At 40.9% G+C, this 17,620-nt stretch overlaps 1 protein-coding gene and 1 pseudogene across 2 annotated transcripts in view; one reads left to right on the top strand and one right to left on the bottom strand.

Moving 5' to 3' along the window:
• Positions 1 to 17,620, top strand: part of FAM210A (family with sequence similarity 210 member A) — a 57,998-nt gene that overhangs the window by 33,159 nt on the left and 7,219 nt on the right. The window contains exon 4 of one of the 2 annotated variants that reach the window (XM_075529895.1): positions 9,610 to 13,733. The exons of the other annotated variant lie outside the window; for it this stretch is intronic. Within the exon in view, the coding sequence (XP_075386010.1) occupies positions 9,610 to 9,843 (234 nt within the window). The 3' untranslated portion in view covers positions 9,844 to 13,733. Of the gene's footprint in view, positions 1 to 9,609; positions 13,734 to 17,620 lie in introns of those variants that run through there. 2 annotated transcript variants of the gene reach the window in all.
• Positions 15,271 to 16,421, bottom strand: LOC142424743 (nuclear transcription factor Y subunit alpha pseudogene; annotated as a pseudogene).

Genomic DNA, 17,620 nt, shown 5'->3' with positions numbered 1-17,620 from the left:
TTCCTCTAAGTTACTCTGTTTGTTGGTGTTCAATTGTTCATAGTATTCTTTTAGAACCACTTTTATTCCTTTAAGATCTGGTGTAATGTCTCCACTTTGGTTTCTAATTTATCCATTTCTAATTTTATTCCATTGTGATTGAAAAATTACTTTAATTTTGAAAATTTATTGTGAATTGTTTTTCTCCTAAGATATGGTGTATCCTGGAGATAGAATTATCTGAAAGTGCACTGAAAGTCTGGGACAGTGTTCTGTATATGCTTGTTAGATACAGTTGGTTAATAGTAATATGTAAATTGTGTATTTTTACTGATCTTTCTAGTTTTTCTTTTCATTATTGAAAATGTTATAGTCTTCAACCTTTATTGTAGACTTGTTTCTCCCTTCACTTCTGTCAGTGTTTGCTTTATATACATTGGGACTCTGGGACTAAGAGCACATATATTGTAATTACTATATTTTTCTCATGAATTGATTCTTTTATCATTATATAGTGTCCTTTTTCTCTTATAATAGAATCTGACTGAAAGTCTGATTTTTTCTATACCTTTTTTTTCATTGTTTTTTTTAGACTCTCATTTTGTGTTTTCCATAGGTCCTTTAGGTTTTGTTCCATTTTCTTCCATCTTTTTATTTTGCTCCTCAAACTCAGTAAGCTTGACCACCTATATTCAAATTCTATGACTCTTACTTTCCTCAATGAATATCTGCTTGGGCCCCTCCAGTGAATTAGTCCAATCTGTTACTGTTAATTCACTTTTGGCTTGGATCCCACTGCTCAGGAACTCTGTCTTCACCATGCTGCTGGACCAGGGCCTCACTGCTCAGGAAAGCCAATCCTGCTACACGTTTTTGTGCTATTTTAATCTTGGTCTCTGTGCAAGAGGTACCAATTACAGCCACTTCAAGATGTTCGCACTGAGTTAGGGAAGGGACTGGGTACCGTTCTCCTACCATATGCATGCTAGCAGTGTTTTTTTAATTTTTTTTTTATTTTTCATTTTTCTGTTTGGTCCTTCAATCTTTCATCTGATATCCAGAGTTCCAAGATTGTTGATTTTTATCAAGTTGTGCTTGTTTTCTGCTGTCTTCAGAGGAGAAAACTTTCAACTCCTATGCCAACAATAGCTTGCTCTATCCCATAATTGACATTTTTTAAAAATTAAAAGTAATTTATATATATTTTAGATCATTTAGTGTTTTCCCCCCAAAAAAAACTTTATTGTGAATTAGGTAGAGGTTTACATATCAGGTTATCATTTTTTTACATTCAGCAACTTATCCCAATGACTTGCCCTGTTCCCCTCACCCTGCTTGCCCCTTCCCTACCTCCCATCTCCTCCTCGTTATGTGTTCTCTTCTCCTTCACCCGTTAGCGGCTCTCCCTGTGCAGCCCAGTGTTTCCCAAAGGAGACAATAGTGCCTCCGTGGAGGTGCGGAACCAGCCAGTGTCTGCAGGGCTGACAGCTGTACTTTACCCTGGCTGGTGGGCTGTAGGGACCCAGGGTTTAGTGGTGGGAGCGGGGGGGGGGGGGGGGGGGGGGGATGAATTTGTATTTTCTGAAAAGGGGGAAATAGGCCAAGTAAGTTTGGGAATCTATGGTCTAGCCTATTACTTTCCTGCCCCTCCTGTCCTCTCTTAACCATCAAGTCTTTCTTTTGATATAAAAAAATATTTTCTTGGCCTTTTTTTTAATAGTGGTCTCGTGGAATATTTGCCCTTTTGAGTTTGACTAACTTCATTCAACATAATGGATCCCAAATCTATCTATGCAGTTGACATTTTCACGAGGTTCTGTGAACCTTCTACCCAACTTAAATAATAGGTAGGAAATGATTGGAAACTAAATGCCACTTATTTTGTATAAAAATAACTAGATTTACTGTTTTATAGTCATAATCAATAGAAAGATTTTATGGCATAATCCTGTAACTTAAAAAAAAACAACACAAAAACTATTGTGAATTGGATGGAGGTTTACATAGCAGGTCAGTTTTCTATTCATCGATTCACTCACATTTTGTTATATGCGATTTTCAGAAGATTACTTTATCCCATTTCTTCACTATATTTCCTGTTTCTATCCCTGCCTACCCCTCCCCCACCTTCCTAACCCTTTCAGCTTTCTAAACTTTGTTCTTGAGCAAACGCTGCCCTTTTGATCTTAAGTGGTCGATTATGTTAAGGAGTACATCTCTCTTGTGCTTTAGTTAATCTTAATAACCTGTCTAATACACAGGTTGAAAATTGAAACATGAGGGTGAGTTGTGTTCCTAGCCTGAAAGGTGACTAAGGGTCATAATATAAAGCAGTGGTTCTCAACCTTCCTAATGTCGCGATCCTTTAATACAGTTTCTCAGGTTTTGGAGACCCCCAACCATAAAATTATTTTTGTTGTTACTTCATAACTACAGTTTTGCTATGGTTGTGAATCGGGCGACCCTGTGAAAGAGTCATTGACACTCCACATACCCCCAAAAGGGTCGCGACTCACAAGTTGAGAACTGCTGATCTGAGTGGTTTCACGAGTCTGTCAGGCTAATAAGCTTGGCATTTCTATTACTTTGAGTTTGTTCACAAAGAATGGCACTGTAGTGGCTGACACACACCAGGAAATGCATCTCCTGGATGGCTAGGGAGGGGCAACATTTCCTCAAGTGTTTTGTTCCAGTGTCATTCTTTGTGAGTTGTCTGTCCATGTCCTTTTCCTACCTTTTAATTGAATTCCTTTTCTTCTTATTGAGGTGTTGCAGAATTCTATAGAGTTTAGTAATTAGTCTCTTGTCCATTCTGTCCATTTTCCCCCAAAACATGGGCTCTCATTTTACTCTTTTGATGTAAAGCATTTTTTTCAATAAATATTTTATTGGGGGCCCTTAACAGTTTGTATTCCATACATCAGTTGTATCAAACACATTTATACATATGTTGCCATCATCAAAATATTTTCTTTATACTTGAACCCGGTTTCAGCTCCTCTTTTTCCCCTTCCAACCCCCAAGTGGTTTGTTTTCTTTTTATTCGGTCCCACTTACCTGTTTTGTCTTCTGTGTGTGCTTTCTGTTTTGTATTTGGTAGTCCTTGTGAGCCCTGCAATAGGGCCCTTACATTTGTCCCAGTGTTCTCATTGATGATTCTTAGAGCTCTAATCCATCTTGAGTTTGGTTGGGTTTTTTTTGCATGGAGTGGGTGTGCCAGAATTTACAAAACTGCTTCTTTTTGCCTGATGAGAATAGGTCTTCTCAGGTGGTTGGGGAGGGGGCTCGCACTGGAAGAGGAATGGGAGAGAACTCCAAAAGCATAAGAGTATTATAGTAGAACAAACGTAGAAAAACTAAAGAAATAAGGTAAAAAAGAAAACACCAGCACACGCGGGTGGGGTGGGTGGGATTCCTGTTCTTTTGGGCCGTGTTATTTTGTGTGCACCTGTGCTTCTTGAGGGAGGTGGGTCAAGAAGAGGGGAGGCCCCCAGAGAACAATGAGGGAAAGAGCAAGGCAGTGGGGCAGGGTGTGTGTGAAAAGTTACAGAGCTCAGCCAGGGAGGTTTGACTGCTGGGCTGCCTCAGGGCGGAACAATCCCTGGGCCAGTGAGGAACAGGGCTCCCCATGGCAGCTCCGGGCGGGCGCTCATCAGTGGTAATGGAGAGCCTGTCGGCAGGTGTTGCTGCTCTCTCACTTTAAGACACTTAAAAACTACTAGTTTTAAGTTGAGTTTCTTGCTTCCAGGATGTGCAGGATATCCCGCCTAGTGGAACCTCTGCTCATAAGCCTTCAAGACCCCCGTGGAACATTGGCTTTATGGACTGTTAGGCTGATTGATCTTGATGTCCTGAGCTCCCAGACCCAGGGAATCATTTCCCCCATATGTTTGGTTGTGGTTTAAAAGTTTTCATAACTTTGCTGCCTACTTGCTGTGCTGCATTCAAGAATATATTTACAACGTAGGGAAATACATGTGTAGAAATACTACTTTTCAAACCTCTATGTTTTCACGGGTAGAGTCCATTCTCTTCCCACACCTGGTCAGCTCGGTCAGTGTGTCTGCTCATAGACTCATGTTATTACTGCAGGATTGTGTATGTTATTATTATTTACCTCTCTTGCATTTAACGCTTGTACTCCTCCCCGTTTCTTCTTTTGCCTTCATTTTTTGGGGATGGAGGGACTGATGCCTCTATTATATAGTTCCTGCCCCTTAACACAAGTTAAATCATGCCTGCCCTCTTCTTAATGATTTACAATCACCCCCACAGCCCCCGTTCCTTCCCCTCCAAGTCACCATCAAAGCATGCTGCTTTTGTGGGTAAACCTTTCATCTCTGATTGGCTTTCTATAATTGACTAATTTCTCAACATAATGTCTTCCAGATTTATACATGTTATGAGGTGTTTGACAGACTCATCAGTGCTCTTTAATGTCACACATTGTTCACTTAACATGTATCATAGTGTATTGAACCGTTCTGCCATGCATGAACATTTAAGTTGATTGCATCTTTTGCTGTTGTGAACACTGGTGTGTGTAAGTGCTCATGCTTACACTCCTATATCTGTAAGGTTTCCAGTCTCTTCACATCCTCCCCAACATTTGTTTTCTGTTTTTGTTACCTTGTCTATTAATATTATGCGAGATGATATCTCATTGTTCCTTGGATTTGCATTTCTAGAATGGCTAAAGACCACCTGAATGTCTGCTTTGTGTGTCTGCTCATGTCTTCTGCCCATTTATAACTCTTTGTTGTTGACATGTAGAAGTTTTCTATAAACTCTGCAGATTCGCCCCTTGTCTTATATGTCACTGTCAACTTTTATTCCTTACCTGTGAGTTCCCTTTTTTATTTCACAATGAACTCTTTCGATACACTTAGGTGTCTGAATTTAAGGAGATCCCAATCGTCTAGTTTGTCTTCTGTTTGTATGTTTTCTGTTAGGTTTCATAGTGTAATATTATACAATATATTAGGGCCCTGACGTTCTTGTTTTTTCTCTGGCAATCTATAGTTTTACACTTAGGTCTTTGGTTCATCTTGAGTTTTTTGTTGTGTTTTAATTAGATGAGATATGGGTCCTGTTTAATTTTCCTTTTTTAAAAAAAATCATTTTATTGGAGACTTATGCAACTCTTAGAACAATTCATACATACATCAGTTGTGTAAAGCACATTCATTGCCCTTATCATTCTCAAAACATTTGCTCTCCACCTAAACCTTTTGCATCAACTCCTCATTTTTTCCTCCCTTCCCACTCCCCCTGCCACATAAACCTTTGATATTTTATAAATTATTATTTTGTCTTATCTTACACTGTCCAATGTCTCCCTTCACCCACTTTTTTGTTCACCCCCCCCCCGAGGAGGTTATACGTAGATCCTTGTAATCGGTTTCCCCCCTTCCACCCCACCCTCCTATTTAATTTTTCTACAAAGAATTCTGTAACTCAGAAAATTCCTTCTTGCTTTTGATTAGAGAACAGAAGCTTAGCTGTTTGTTAGTTCTAACATTAAAACTTTACATTCATAAATCACCAAATATCTAATTAGAGTGATTGTAATTTAATCTCTATAAAGCAAAACATTCTGATGTTAATGTAACCCACTTCCCTCATTAGAATTGCTCCTGCCAGGTTCCCTTGGTAGCTCTGAGCATTCATCTCAGTCTTTTTTTCTATATGCGCTGCCGAAGCGAGCACTTTGTTCTCTTTGTTTCATTATAAGCACCTAGGTATTAAGCATCATGTCTTCTTTACCTTTGTATCTCTGTGCCTTGGGTACTGTGCTTTCAAGGCAGGTAGGTGCTCAATGAATGCTAGTGGAACCAGAACTGTAATGTGAGGCTTTGCATGTGGATGGTTTAGTGTCAGCAGTGTTTAAAGTATACTCTTCCTCTGTGAAGTGGGAATATGGAGAGCGCTACCTCTATATCGTATATATAAATATATACTATAGCCCCTAGTTTCTCTCAAAAGAGCATTGATTTATTGCTTCACCAATCATGCTTCAGAGCTCAGTAAACCAAAGATGAAATGATCTGTATGTCCTGAGCCAGTAGTTAGGACATTCTATGAATTTCCTTGAATGCACGGTATTTTACTAAAAATGTCTTGAAACACCACTCCAGCAGGTGTAATTTTGGAAGGTGTAATTAACTGTCCGAAATATCTGGCCTCAGAGCGTTGAAGTTTTAGTGAGTAGGTGTCAGATGGGAAGGCAGTTGAGAGATAACCAGGAAATAGAATAAAAATTAAATATGCACAGTACCTTATAGTATTCATTGTGTGTGAATGCACATTAAAGGGGGGTAATGCTGGCAAGATATGACAAAATAATAATTTATAAATTATCAAGGGTTCATGAGGGAGGGAGGAGTGGGGAGCGAGGGGAAAAATTGAGTTGATGCCAGGGGCTTGGGTGGAGAGCAAATGTTTTGAGAATGATGAGGGCAATGAATGTACAAATGTGCTTTACACAATGGATGTATGTATGGATTGTGGTAAGAGTTGTATGAGCCCCTAATAAAACGATTAAAATCTGGATAGGGCAAGATATGACAAAATAACAATCTATAAATTATCAAGGGCTCATGAGGGAGGGGGGAGCACAGAAGGAGGGGGAAAAAAAGAGGACCTGATGCAAAGGGCTTAAGTGGAGAGCAAATGCTTTGAGAGTGATTAGGGCAAAGAATGCACAGATGTGCTTTATACAATTGATGTATGTGTATGTATGGATTGTGATGAGTTGTATGAGCCCCTAATAAAATGTTTTTAAAAATAGTTTATGATAGAAACTCTCTACTATTAAAAAAAATGATTAAAAAAAGAGTCACAATCTTGGAAACTCAAAGGGGCAGTTTTCAATTGTATCCAAAAACACTAGTGATTATCCAGAGAGGTTTGGTTGTTTTGTTTTTGGTAAGTGCTGCATGCCTAGATCTGGATTTTAGAAAGACACTCCTCTCACAGGGCGATGGCTGAGGATGTGGCTAGCGTGATTCTGGCCTGCGGAAGGCTGTAATAATGGCAGTGACGATGGAGAGGCACAGGAAGGCCAAGCTAGCAGAAAGCAGGAAAATCGATGCTTGGCTCCTGAGGACACTGTGGGACCCTAGTCTCCTCCTTCAGGATTTTTAAGACAGGGTAAGAACAATAACCCCTGTCTTGTACAAACACCATCATTTGGATTTTAAAAAGAAACACATGGATGTATTCAACTTCCATATGTTCCACGTGGGTAATAAGACCATCATTATAAATATGGAACACTTGAGGACAATGGGTGTTGGTGGGAGGCTAGCTATAGGAGCCATAGTTGAGAAGGTAATAGACCCTGAGGACTATCTCAACACCAAGGCTCAAACTTGATGCCATTGAGTCGATCGTGACTCATAGAGACCCCGTGGGCTTCCCAGGCCGTACATCTCGACGGGGGCGGAAAGCTTTATATTCCTCCCACAGAGCAGTTGGTAGGTTTGAACTGTCCACCTTTTAAATCTAAATTCAAAGTTCATAAAAGAAATAGAAAAATAAAGATTATTCTGAAAGCTCAAAAAAAGGACGGGGGAGTAGTGCTAAGAAGAAGAATAAAAACATCAAACCAGGGATATGGGTTTGCCTTCTTTTCAGGGGAAACTTGCAGTTTTAGAGGGAAGAGAAAAGACTTGAAAGAGGTACACGAGTGTGTCAGGCAAGTATTGGGGAGAGCGTTTCAAGGTGAGGACATCCTGGATGAGGTTTGAGGCAGTTGAATACCTTACTGAGAGCATTTGAGGCAACAGTAAGGAAGCAGGTGTGGTAGAGTGCATGAGGACGCAGGGCAGCGGAGATGAAGTACTCCATCAGGTCGTGCGGTGGGCAGCGGTCCAGTAGACTTTGGCTTTTCTGCTGAGTAAGGTGGAACCCCTTTGGACAATTTTGCATATCTGCTTTGCATTTTATCACATTCATTTTGACCACTGAGATAGTTAGATGAAAACAACTGTAGTAGAGCCAAGGTAGGAGCGGAGAGACCTGGTTTCAAGTTATTGCAGTACTCTGGATGGTACTGGTGGCTGAGCCCAAAGGAGAGGGGCGGGCAATAGTTGGATTGTCGATATGCAGTGAAGGTGAAACTGATGGCATTTTTGTAATGGATTGGAGAGAAGTTATGTAAGAGAAATGGAGCGGTTGAACGTTTTCCTCCGTGTCCTCTGTAAGAATGGAATTGCCTTTTACTGCACTAAGGGAGCGCTTGAAGAGGAGCAGGGGGAGACCAGGGAAGGTCCATTTCTAACTTGCCACGTGGGAGGTCCTGGTGGGCACAGTGGAAATAAGTACGTGCTTGTATATATTGGAATCCAGAGAAATGGTTCACTCTAGAAATCATTCAGATCTCAATAGCACTTGAAGCTGCTGCTTGAGATCACCAAGGAAAAAGTGTGAGGGAGGCAAAGAAGTGCCAGGACTGAGCCCTGGGTCCATCAAGTATAGGGATTGGAAGGAACATGGAGGACTTGGCGCTGAGAGCTAAACAGAAGTAGCCAGTGAGATTGAGGGAAAACTAGGGAAGTATGGCATCTGAGAAACCTCATAAGGGAAATCATCCATGAAGGGGGGAATTCCACTGTCTCCAGTGGTTCTAATTGCTCGGGCTGATAACCATTTGCCCATGAGATTTCATTTTCATAGGGATCGTTGTGTCTTTGAGAGCAGTTTTGATGGAGCAGATGGTGCTGGAGAAGGCGTGTTTAACAGAGGAAGTTCCAGAAAGCGAATGAGGAGAGACATGGGGAATAGCACGCCAACAGCTTTCACAGAGTTTTAGTGTGCAGCGGCCTAGAAATACCAGTGTGATTTTTGAAACAATACACTCTCTGCTTTCATGATTCTCTTTGATCATTTCTTTTACTTTTTAATTACTGGCCCTTAAGTCTTCCATTACAGTTAGCCATGTGCATGTCTGCAGTGTGCTCACCAGTGCAGCACTTTTGGGTGTCATGGTGTTGGTTATGATCCTAAACCCAGGGCTGGTTGAATGAATAGAGAGCAGAAGGGCTCATAAATGAGAGGGACGAGACATTTCAGCAAGTGACCTTTGTCTCATGACGTGATTTTGCGCCACTTGAAGTATTTTGGTTCTGGTTTAGCACTCAGTAAACTCCCTGCCATCAAGTCGACTACAACTCACTACAAACCTTTAGGACAGGGTAGTGCTGCACTGTGGGTTTCTGACACTGAAACTCTTTCCAGAAGTGGCTGGTGGTTTTGAACTGTTGACCTTGCAAGCAACTCACTACACCACCATGGTTTCTTCAAATATGAATGTTGGCAATGTTAAGGATATAAGAGATAGAAACACTTATACCTTTGCTGCTGTTAATAGTATTTAATTAAAACCTGTTCTGTTGACTGATTGCTAATGTCTGTACTTTTTGGTTGGATTGTCTACATGACAAACATTGAAAAAGTGATATTATAGAAGACTAATTCCTTCTTATGGAAAATTATGTAGGGTGTAATATAGTGAACTGGTGCAGTTTGGGATTGCTTATTGCCAGAATTTTTATTTCACCCCTTTTTTTTAAAGAGCTGATAGTCATAATCAGGTGTTGATCTACCTATCCTTGCTTTCTCCTTAAGATTGCAACACCTGCTCGATACACTGTGACTCTGGGAGGCACATCATTCACTGTGAAGTATTTGAGAAGTCGTGGCTACATGTCAACCCCTCCTCCTGTTAAAGAATATCTACAGGACAAGATGGAAGAGACTAAGGAGCTGCTCACAGAGAAAATGGAAGAAACAAAGGGGAGACTCACTGAAAAATTACAAGAAACCAAAGAAAAAGTTTCTTTTAAGAAAAAAGTGGAATAGGGAACCTTTTATAATAGAGCATAGAAAATTCATATACTTTAACCTTTTGGAGACTATAGGCAATGATAAATTCACCTGATTATTATGTTTGGGTTAGCTTTGTACATGTGCTAGTTATATGAGGGCTAAAGATCACTAGAAAAATCAATGTTATTTGAAAGAAAAAACTGAACCTAATGTAAGAATTTCCACACCAATATCAGCATTAAGCAATGGTAAGAATTCTTTTTTAGGATCTTCAGAAATAGGTTTGCTGCTTGTTATGTTGCCCTTATAGTGTATGCAGAAAAGGCAGATGTCTCTGTAGATAGATAGGCAGGTTTGTCAGGACTCTTTTTCATGTTACCCAGGAAAACTTTAATTAAGTGCAGAAACAATTTATCATCAAACCACCTTGCTATACAAATAATATATGGTAGCTACATACCAACTAAAATATATCTAGATATGAAAACAGTTTAATTAAAATTAAGATATCAATGTAAATTAAATTTATTGGTTACATCTAAATGAAAACCCGACCCTTTAAAAAGTATTTTTCCCAAAGCTTGTTATAATCAAACATTTTAAGCAAATCTATATAACAGTTAATTTTCAAAATTGTATATTGGTGGAAATAACCTAGTACATAAAACTTTTGTCCTTTTCAATTCATCTTTCAGAGGAAAAGTAAAAGTAATTATACCTTAAGTTTACTGATAAAATGGCATCTTATTCGAGCAGCAACTCAAAGCTTACGGTTCTCACCTGAATAAAGATCTGGCGACTAGCAATCTGCAGTCAGGTTGTCGTGTAGGAATCCTTCGGTGGGCTCCTCACAGGCTTTTTCTCCCACCTAGCTTGGGCTGCCTTCCCAAGTTGTGGCTTGGGCTTCAGTTGTGAAATCAGAGCTAATGTTGCTTTCATTGTGGAGGACACTGTAAAATCAGAGTTGCTACTTTTTTCCCTTAGACTGAAATACCCTTGCTTGGCCGTTTTACTTGAATTTTTGGTAGCAAAACTGTATATTACATGCCTTTTTGAAAGAAAATGCAGCCATAATCCCATAGGAAAGCCGCAATGATTGTGTGGCTGTTTGAGCATGCATGTGTCGTCCCTTCTTCTAACTGTTCTTTTCAGAGACTAGCCCGATAATAGAAATTTGGAAGAAGAAATGTAGATCTAGTCACTCTGTTGGAAAAGGTTCTAAATCTCTGGCTGGATCTTTCTTTGGGGGCAGGGAGCAGTGAGAGCTGAGGTGCTCCCATACAAAGACTACACGCAATCAGGCAAGTCAGTCAGTCTTGTCTCCTGACACTCTTGTTGATTGACTCACATTTTCAAATGTAAACTCTATTAACATATTTTAACTTGTTTGTTAAATAACTAATTTTTTATAGATACTAAATGCTAAACTATTTAACAGTTTGTTTTTTAATAAAATTTACCTAAGCTGATAACCTGTGTTTTAACCCCTGCGTATTAGGGAATCTCTAAAACAATTTATTTTTACTTTCCATGTTTTACAGAGGGTGTTTCCCATGGGATTAAATGTTAAGTTCTTAGAAGCCGTGAACAATTCTGAGGGCAGACATCTTCAGTCCATTTGGTGATGTCATCAGTTCTGTCATCAAGTTGATGACAGTTAGGAGATGCTACCCAGGAGGTGCTTTGCGTTCCTTGGTTAAAAAATAATTCTCTGAAGGTGGGGCACCGAGAATGATGCAAAAATGGTGTTGCTAGCTCATTGTGAATCCTTAAGCAAAGGGCTAAAGGACATCTATACTACATTGCTTAGACTATCCAGGGGTCCTCAGACTACGGCCCATGGGCCACATGCAGCCCACCGAGGACAATTATCCGGCCTGCCGGGTGTTTTTGCCCGTTTGTTTTTTTTACTTCAAAATAACAATATGTGCAGTGTGCATAGGAATTTGTTCATAGTTCTTTTAAAACTATAGTCTGGCCCTCTAACGGGTCTGAGGGACAGTGAATTGGCCCCTGTTTAAAAAGTTTGAGGCCCTCTGGAATATCAATAGCAGACTAACAGAAGTGAATAGTGAAATTTGGATTCATTCCGTTCTCCTTCTGTGAAATAAAAAGTAGAGCAGCTCCCCAAGCCTGATCTGCATGTCGTTTTAAGTAGGGTGTGTGGATGAGATAAACAGGGAGCTAGGACTGAGATTTAGTGTATGAAATTAGATTAAACGGGTTTGTTTAGTCAAGTAATAACGGAAATGAAAAATTACTTCAGTGATGGGCATACTTATTATGAAAGCTAGCCTTTTAAATGAAAATTCTCCCCCCACCCCCCAAAAAACCCTTTTACCAAGACCTCCGTTTGCATACAACAAGGTGCTATTTACTGATTCCACAAAGAAGAAAAGGAATGATAGATGCATAGATTCAGGTTACTTTCTTTCCAGTATTAAACAATAAAAGTGTGCCAGCCGTCATTTCTTTTGGCGGATCTGCCCCCATTTGTCTACAGTGGAAAGATAAGCCTGGCATCTTTTATACTCCTACATTAAATGGTTGAAAAGAAACAGCTGTGGGCTATCTTTGCTCAGTGATTCTTAGATGATGGTCCCAGGAAGTTTAAACACCTAATACATCAACTCTTCATTTATTGATTATTTGTGATCCAACATTTTTTGTTTGCGTTAATTTTGAAAAAAATTCTTTTTGAGGATGAGGGCAATGAATATGTATAAGTGTGCTTTACACAATTGATGTATGTATGGATTGTGATAAGAGTTGTATGAGCTCCAATAAAATGATTTTAAAACTTTTTTTTTCTTCCCCCCCTTCCCCCACTTTTTTTTTTTTAAGAAAAGAAAAAAATCTGAGGTAGTGCCTCAGGTTTAATCTTCGCCCTGGGTTTTGAGCAGGCCTAGGGTAGCATGCCTCCATGGGCCACCAAGATGATACTGGAGACCCTGGGAGCTCTAATCAGCCTCGTAGGTCTTCTCATCTCCCAGCAACGTGGCAGTCCTGCCACTGAGGACAAGGGATGGCATGAGGTCGAGGCAGGCAGGGGCCAGGTGGTTCTGGGCAGAGAGAGATCCAAGGTGTCAGGGAGTTGATGAGGGGAGGAAGGGGGCACCATTGTGATGCCCTGAGGCCAAAGAGATACTAGGAGACTGCAGCAAGGGGTAAGACCTGACCGCCATTAGTACAGCAGGCTCTGTGCCGTGGGAAAGGGGAGTCTGCGTGTCATGTACATCCTGAGCTGTACCAAGGATTCAGTGTGGGGGATAGAGGGCGACACACAGGTAATGGCAGTTTTACCTAACAGCCTGATCTTAGGAATCTAACTTTGGTAAATGAAGAATGGATATATTTTGTACAAAAGAGATGAAGACAAGAAACAGGTTGCAGATTAGACTCATGTAGTATCTGTGTTCTGTCCACTGATTTGGGTCATTTTCAGCATTTCTTAATGTGACAGAAATGTAAAGTTCTTTTGTGAGGCTTATATTACTGAATTATTAAAGAATTTCTGTTGTCATGGCAACGTACACGTGTTTTGTTGGCTAGTTATTTTTTAATGGGGGAGGGTCCTTCATGTATGTTTTCAAAGTCGGACCTACGTGTTGTGGGATGCTGTTGCTCCAACTCATTGCACCTTCAGGGCTGGTCCCTCCTGATGACAGTCACAGTGAGCTGACGCTTGCTTTCTAGCATCTGTGTACCACTGAGATGTACTTTCTGTAAGGCATCTTTGTTTGTTTATCTACAGGTCCTTGGTCTAGTCAACATTTTGAGCTAACACTACAATTTGAATGGACCCTTTCTTTGGTCTTCCTGCTAAATTATGCGCATGTACATGGGCTTCTGTGAAGTGATGCAAAGACATGGCTTAAGTCTGGTGTACTGTCCTCATTAAAATGACATCTTTACTTTTTTAATCTTTAAAAATCTTTTTATTTTTTAAAATTTTATTGGGAGTTCTTACAGGATTTATTACAATCCATAGTTCCATTAGATAGGCATAGTTGTACAATTGTTGCCATGATTTACAATCCATTTTCTTTTTTCCTGGAACTCCTTGATATCAACTCTCCTTTATCCACTCCCTCTCCCACCCTACTACACCCCTGAGCCCTTAATAAATTATATATTATTATTGTTGGGGTTTTGGGGGAAGGTGTTTGACTATAACTTACACCATCCAGTGAGTTCTTTCACCTAAAATTTTGATGTTCCTCTCAAGTGGGGTTATACAGTCATGTTGCTATTAGTTCTCCCTCCCGCCCCCTCTCTTCCTGTACCCTCAGGGAATCGTTACTGTTAATTCATGCATCAAAAGATCTTACTAGTACCAATGTACATGTGCAGGTCTCGCAAGATGAGCGAGGTAAAACTCAGGCTTTAATAGTGGAAGGAGGAAATTGTAAAGAACGAGAGGATGGTTATTTGTGTCATCATCGCTCGATTACACCCTGGATGCACGTCCCTTCTGTGAGGGACTGACTGCTTTTTAAAGAAGTCTTTTTGCAGTGAATTTATCCAATGCAATATGTCATTTGATTTTTTTAGTAGTTTTATAAACTTATTCTAAAAAATATTATCAGTGATTGAGCTGTACTCCTCTAACTGCTGGATGGAAAGCCTTCTTTTGAGTAGAGTCCCAAAAGAAAATCAAAACATTATCCAGCATCAAACAGCCAAAAAATGCTTTGTTGGTCCAGTGGTATGTGTTCATTGTGCTAGTACAAGTTAAAATATATACAATTACGTGCAAAGAGCAGTGACATGAAATAGGATGCAGGAACCAATTATTCATTCCTCCATCCACTCTGTTGAAGTCATCACTGCAGTCAAGAAGACAAAGGAGTAAAAAACTTCCAGTAACAAATGAAACCCACTTCAACCCCCCAACTCTGCACTACTGTAGTATACTAGCACAGCCCCATCGATGGGCGAAAAGTTCTCTGAAAAGCAATGACAAAGTAACGACGAAAGCATTTCAGCTCAAATAACCTCGCCCGCCTCCCAAAACTAAAATGCAAGAACAACATGAGAATGATAGTGTATGTACAACCTTACCGGAGAAATAAATTGCATTTAGAACAGTTCTTGGTTTAAGCACTTGCCTCCCTGGTTGCAGTGTAGTTTGAAGAGGTTGCTCTCTCCTGCCGAGAGGGGTGACTGTATCAGTCGACTAAAGTCCTATTGCGCTGAGTTGCCTTGAATCCTAATCCGTAATATTGTCATCAACAGGTCCTGACTGAAAGGGTATGTATGAGAAAGGATTGCGATTTCAATTTGCCATATATTGCTGCAGTTATAATACTGAGCCACTTACTAAAAACTAAGCAGTCTCTGCATTGTAGAAAAGGACAGATGATCATGGTGTCCCATCAGAAAACTTGACACATTTCTTGGAACAGTGACAAGGAACATGACTTTGATCGCCTCCGTCACATGACTGGATGATTTGTGTCATTTTTCTTCTGCTTGGTTAGGATCCTGAGGACTATCTTTTTCCTGGAGAGGAAAAGCAACATCCACCTTCACCATGTTTCTGTGCCGTGGCATGGTGGTGCTGAGGCTCATGCAGGTTTTTTCCTTCTTTGCTTTGGAATTTTCCCTTCTCTGCCTCTAGTTCAAGCAGCTTTCCTTCTCTTAAGAACACCGTGGTACTGTTGAACATTCACATGGAGAGGCTGTTAGAGCGTCTTCCCCAGGTAGAGGGATTCGTTGGATGGATGGCAGGCACAGAGCTAGCCCCAGGCACCATTATGACCACCGTCCTGAAGGGGCCACTTTGCCGGCAACTGGCAGTGTCAGTTACCATTCCTTGCCTACTGCCAGTGCTGCTGGGGCTGGCTCCTGACAACGTGTTGCTGGGTGGTGATCAGGCCTGAAATGGACTGTTACTTGCTGGGGAAGGGTGCCCTCTGGGTTAACTGGCTGCTAGACGATTGTCGACAGCCAGTTAACCGAGTCTGCACCACTTGCCTTGTGACACAAGTCGGCTGCTGTCTTGAGTCTGCCTGAGATGGTCCAACAGCTGTCTAAAGCTGCTGGATGATGATCTGCTGGGCCCGGCCCTGCTTCTGCACAGACTTCCCCCGGGTCTGGACCTGCTTTGGTGGGACCAACTGTCCACTGTACACCTTGCGTCCCAGCTGTGATCCCACCTGATAGGCTGTTTTCTAGAGAAACAAAACCGGTGACACGCGTGTGTGTACGAAAAGACTTGATGCCAAGCAAGAGTTTTCTGTATAAAAAAACAGCCTGTTCCAGTTGCACTCAAATCCAAGTGTCTGATAGCTGGAGCCCTCTTCTGACGAACGCTGCTGCTGCCGGTGCATGAAGAGGGAAAGCGGGAAGTCACAGTCACAGTTAGAGTAGAGCTGGTCGGTGCAGAGTTGAGAGGATGCTAGGTCCACAGAAACATGGCAGGGTGCCACAGGAGCTGCCAACCCAAGTCAGACCTCCAATCCAGGCAAGAAGGAAGGAGAGGTGCAGGAGAGAAATTCTCAGTGTCTTACAAAAACGCTACTCTGAAGAAGACATGATCTGGCTGTTAAGCTTAATTGAGGACGACTATTCTCACAACTGCTAGACTGTGCCACAGAAGATCCCATCTCCCATGAAGGTGACCAAATCATGGGAGAATCGTAGCACACCTAAGTTGGCAAAACCTAGCACACTTCCTCCTACCTTCTTACCAGATAAACACAGGGAAAGGTTATTTGGTGGGGATTAGAGTTTGCCTAAAAGGGTTACATTAAATGATTCAGTGTCATTGCACCTGAGAACTTCAAACTGCCCTCCACTTAGCATGATGTGTATGGTCCAGTTGTAAGGATTTTGGTTTTATAATGAGTTGCAGTCCACACAGAAGGCTAAATGAAGTCTCTAGTCTTCATCAGCAAGTGCTTTCAGCCATCCTGCTTCCAGCATCTAACCCAGATAGTTTCTTCACACAGTCTGACTCCTTAAATTATGAGTTTAACAGTGTTGTAAGGTGCCGTCCAGTCAGTTTTGAGTCAGCAACCCAAAACTCAACAAAACTGTTCAGTCCTGCACCATCTTCACAATTGTTTCTATGCCTCAGCCCATTGTTGCAGCCACTGTGTCAATCCATCTTGCTGTCCCAAGCATGATGTCCTTTTCCAGGGACTTGTCACTCCTGTTAACATGTCCAAATATGTGATACGAAGCTTTGCCCTCCATATCTCCGAGGAACATTCTGGCTGTACTTCTTCCAAGACATACTTGTCTTTTTGGCAGTCCATGGTACTTTCCAGATTCTTTGCAAGCACAATCCAAATGCATTGATTCTTCTTCAGTCTTCCTTATTCAATGACCAACTTTCATATCATATGAGGTGATATTCCATGGCTCGGGTAAGGCATAGTTTAGTTCTCAAAGTAACATCCTTGCTTTTCAACACTTCAGAGGTTTTGTGATGCATGACTAAGTATAATGAAAATATGTAACTGACACATTTTTACAGATTTTAAACTATGCTGCATACCTTGGTGTTGTTCGGACAACTGCCCCTTGCCCATGCACAGGTTCCACATGAGCACAATGACATATTCTGAAATTCCCATCCTCGTTGCTGTGCATAAACTCGCTATGATCCTTTTACATGGGCAATAAAACTCCAAAGGGGCAGCATTTCTTGGGTAGTCTCTGCTTTCAGACAAGGTACATCTGATGTCTTATGATGTCCTGTTCCATGTCCATTTCAGCATTTGCCTGCTTGATATGCAGTTGCAGCAAATTTTTGTCTTCAGCAAAATTTTACTTGTATAAATATTTAATGTATATGTTT

This window comes from Tenrec ecaudatus, chromosome 13 (assembly GCF_050624435.1).
Source record: "Tenrec ecaudatus isolate mTenEca1 chromosome 13, mTenEca1.hap1, whole genome shotgun sequence".
Lineage (NCBI taxonomy): Eukaryota > Metazoa > Chordata > Mammalia > Afrosoricida > Tenrecidae > Tenrec > Tenrec ecaudatus.
Note: the sequence above shows the minus strand (reverse complement) of the source record. Positions and strands in the feature narration are given on the sequence as shown.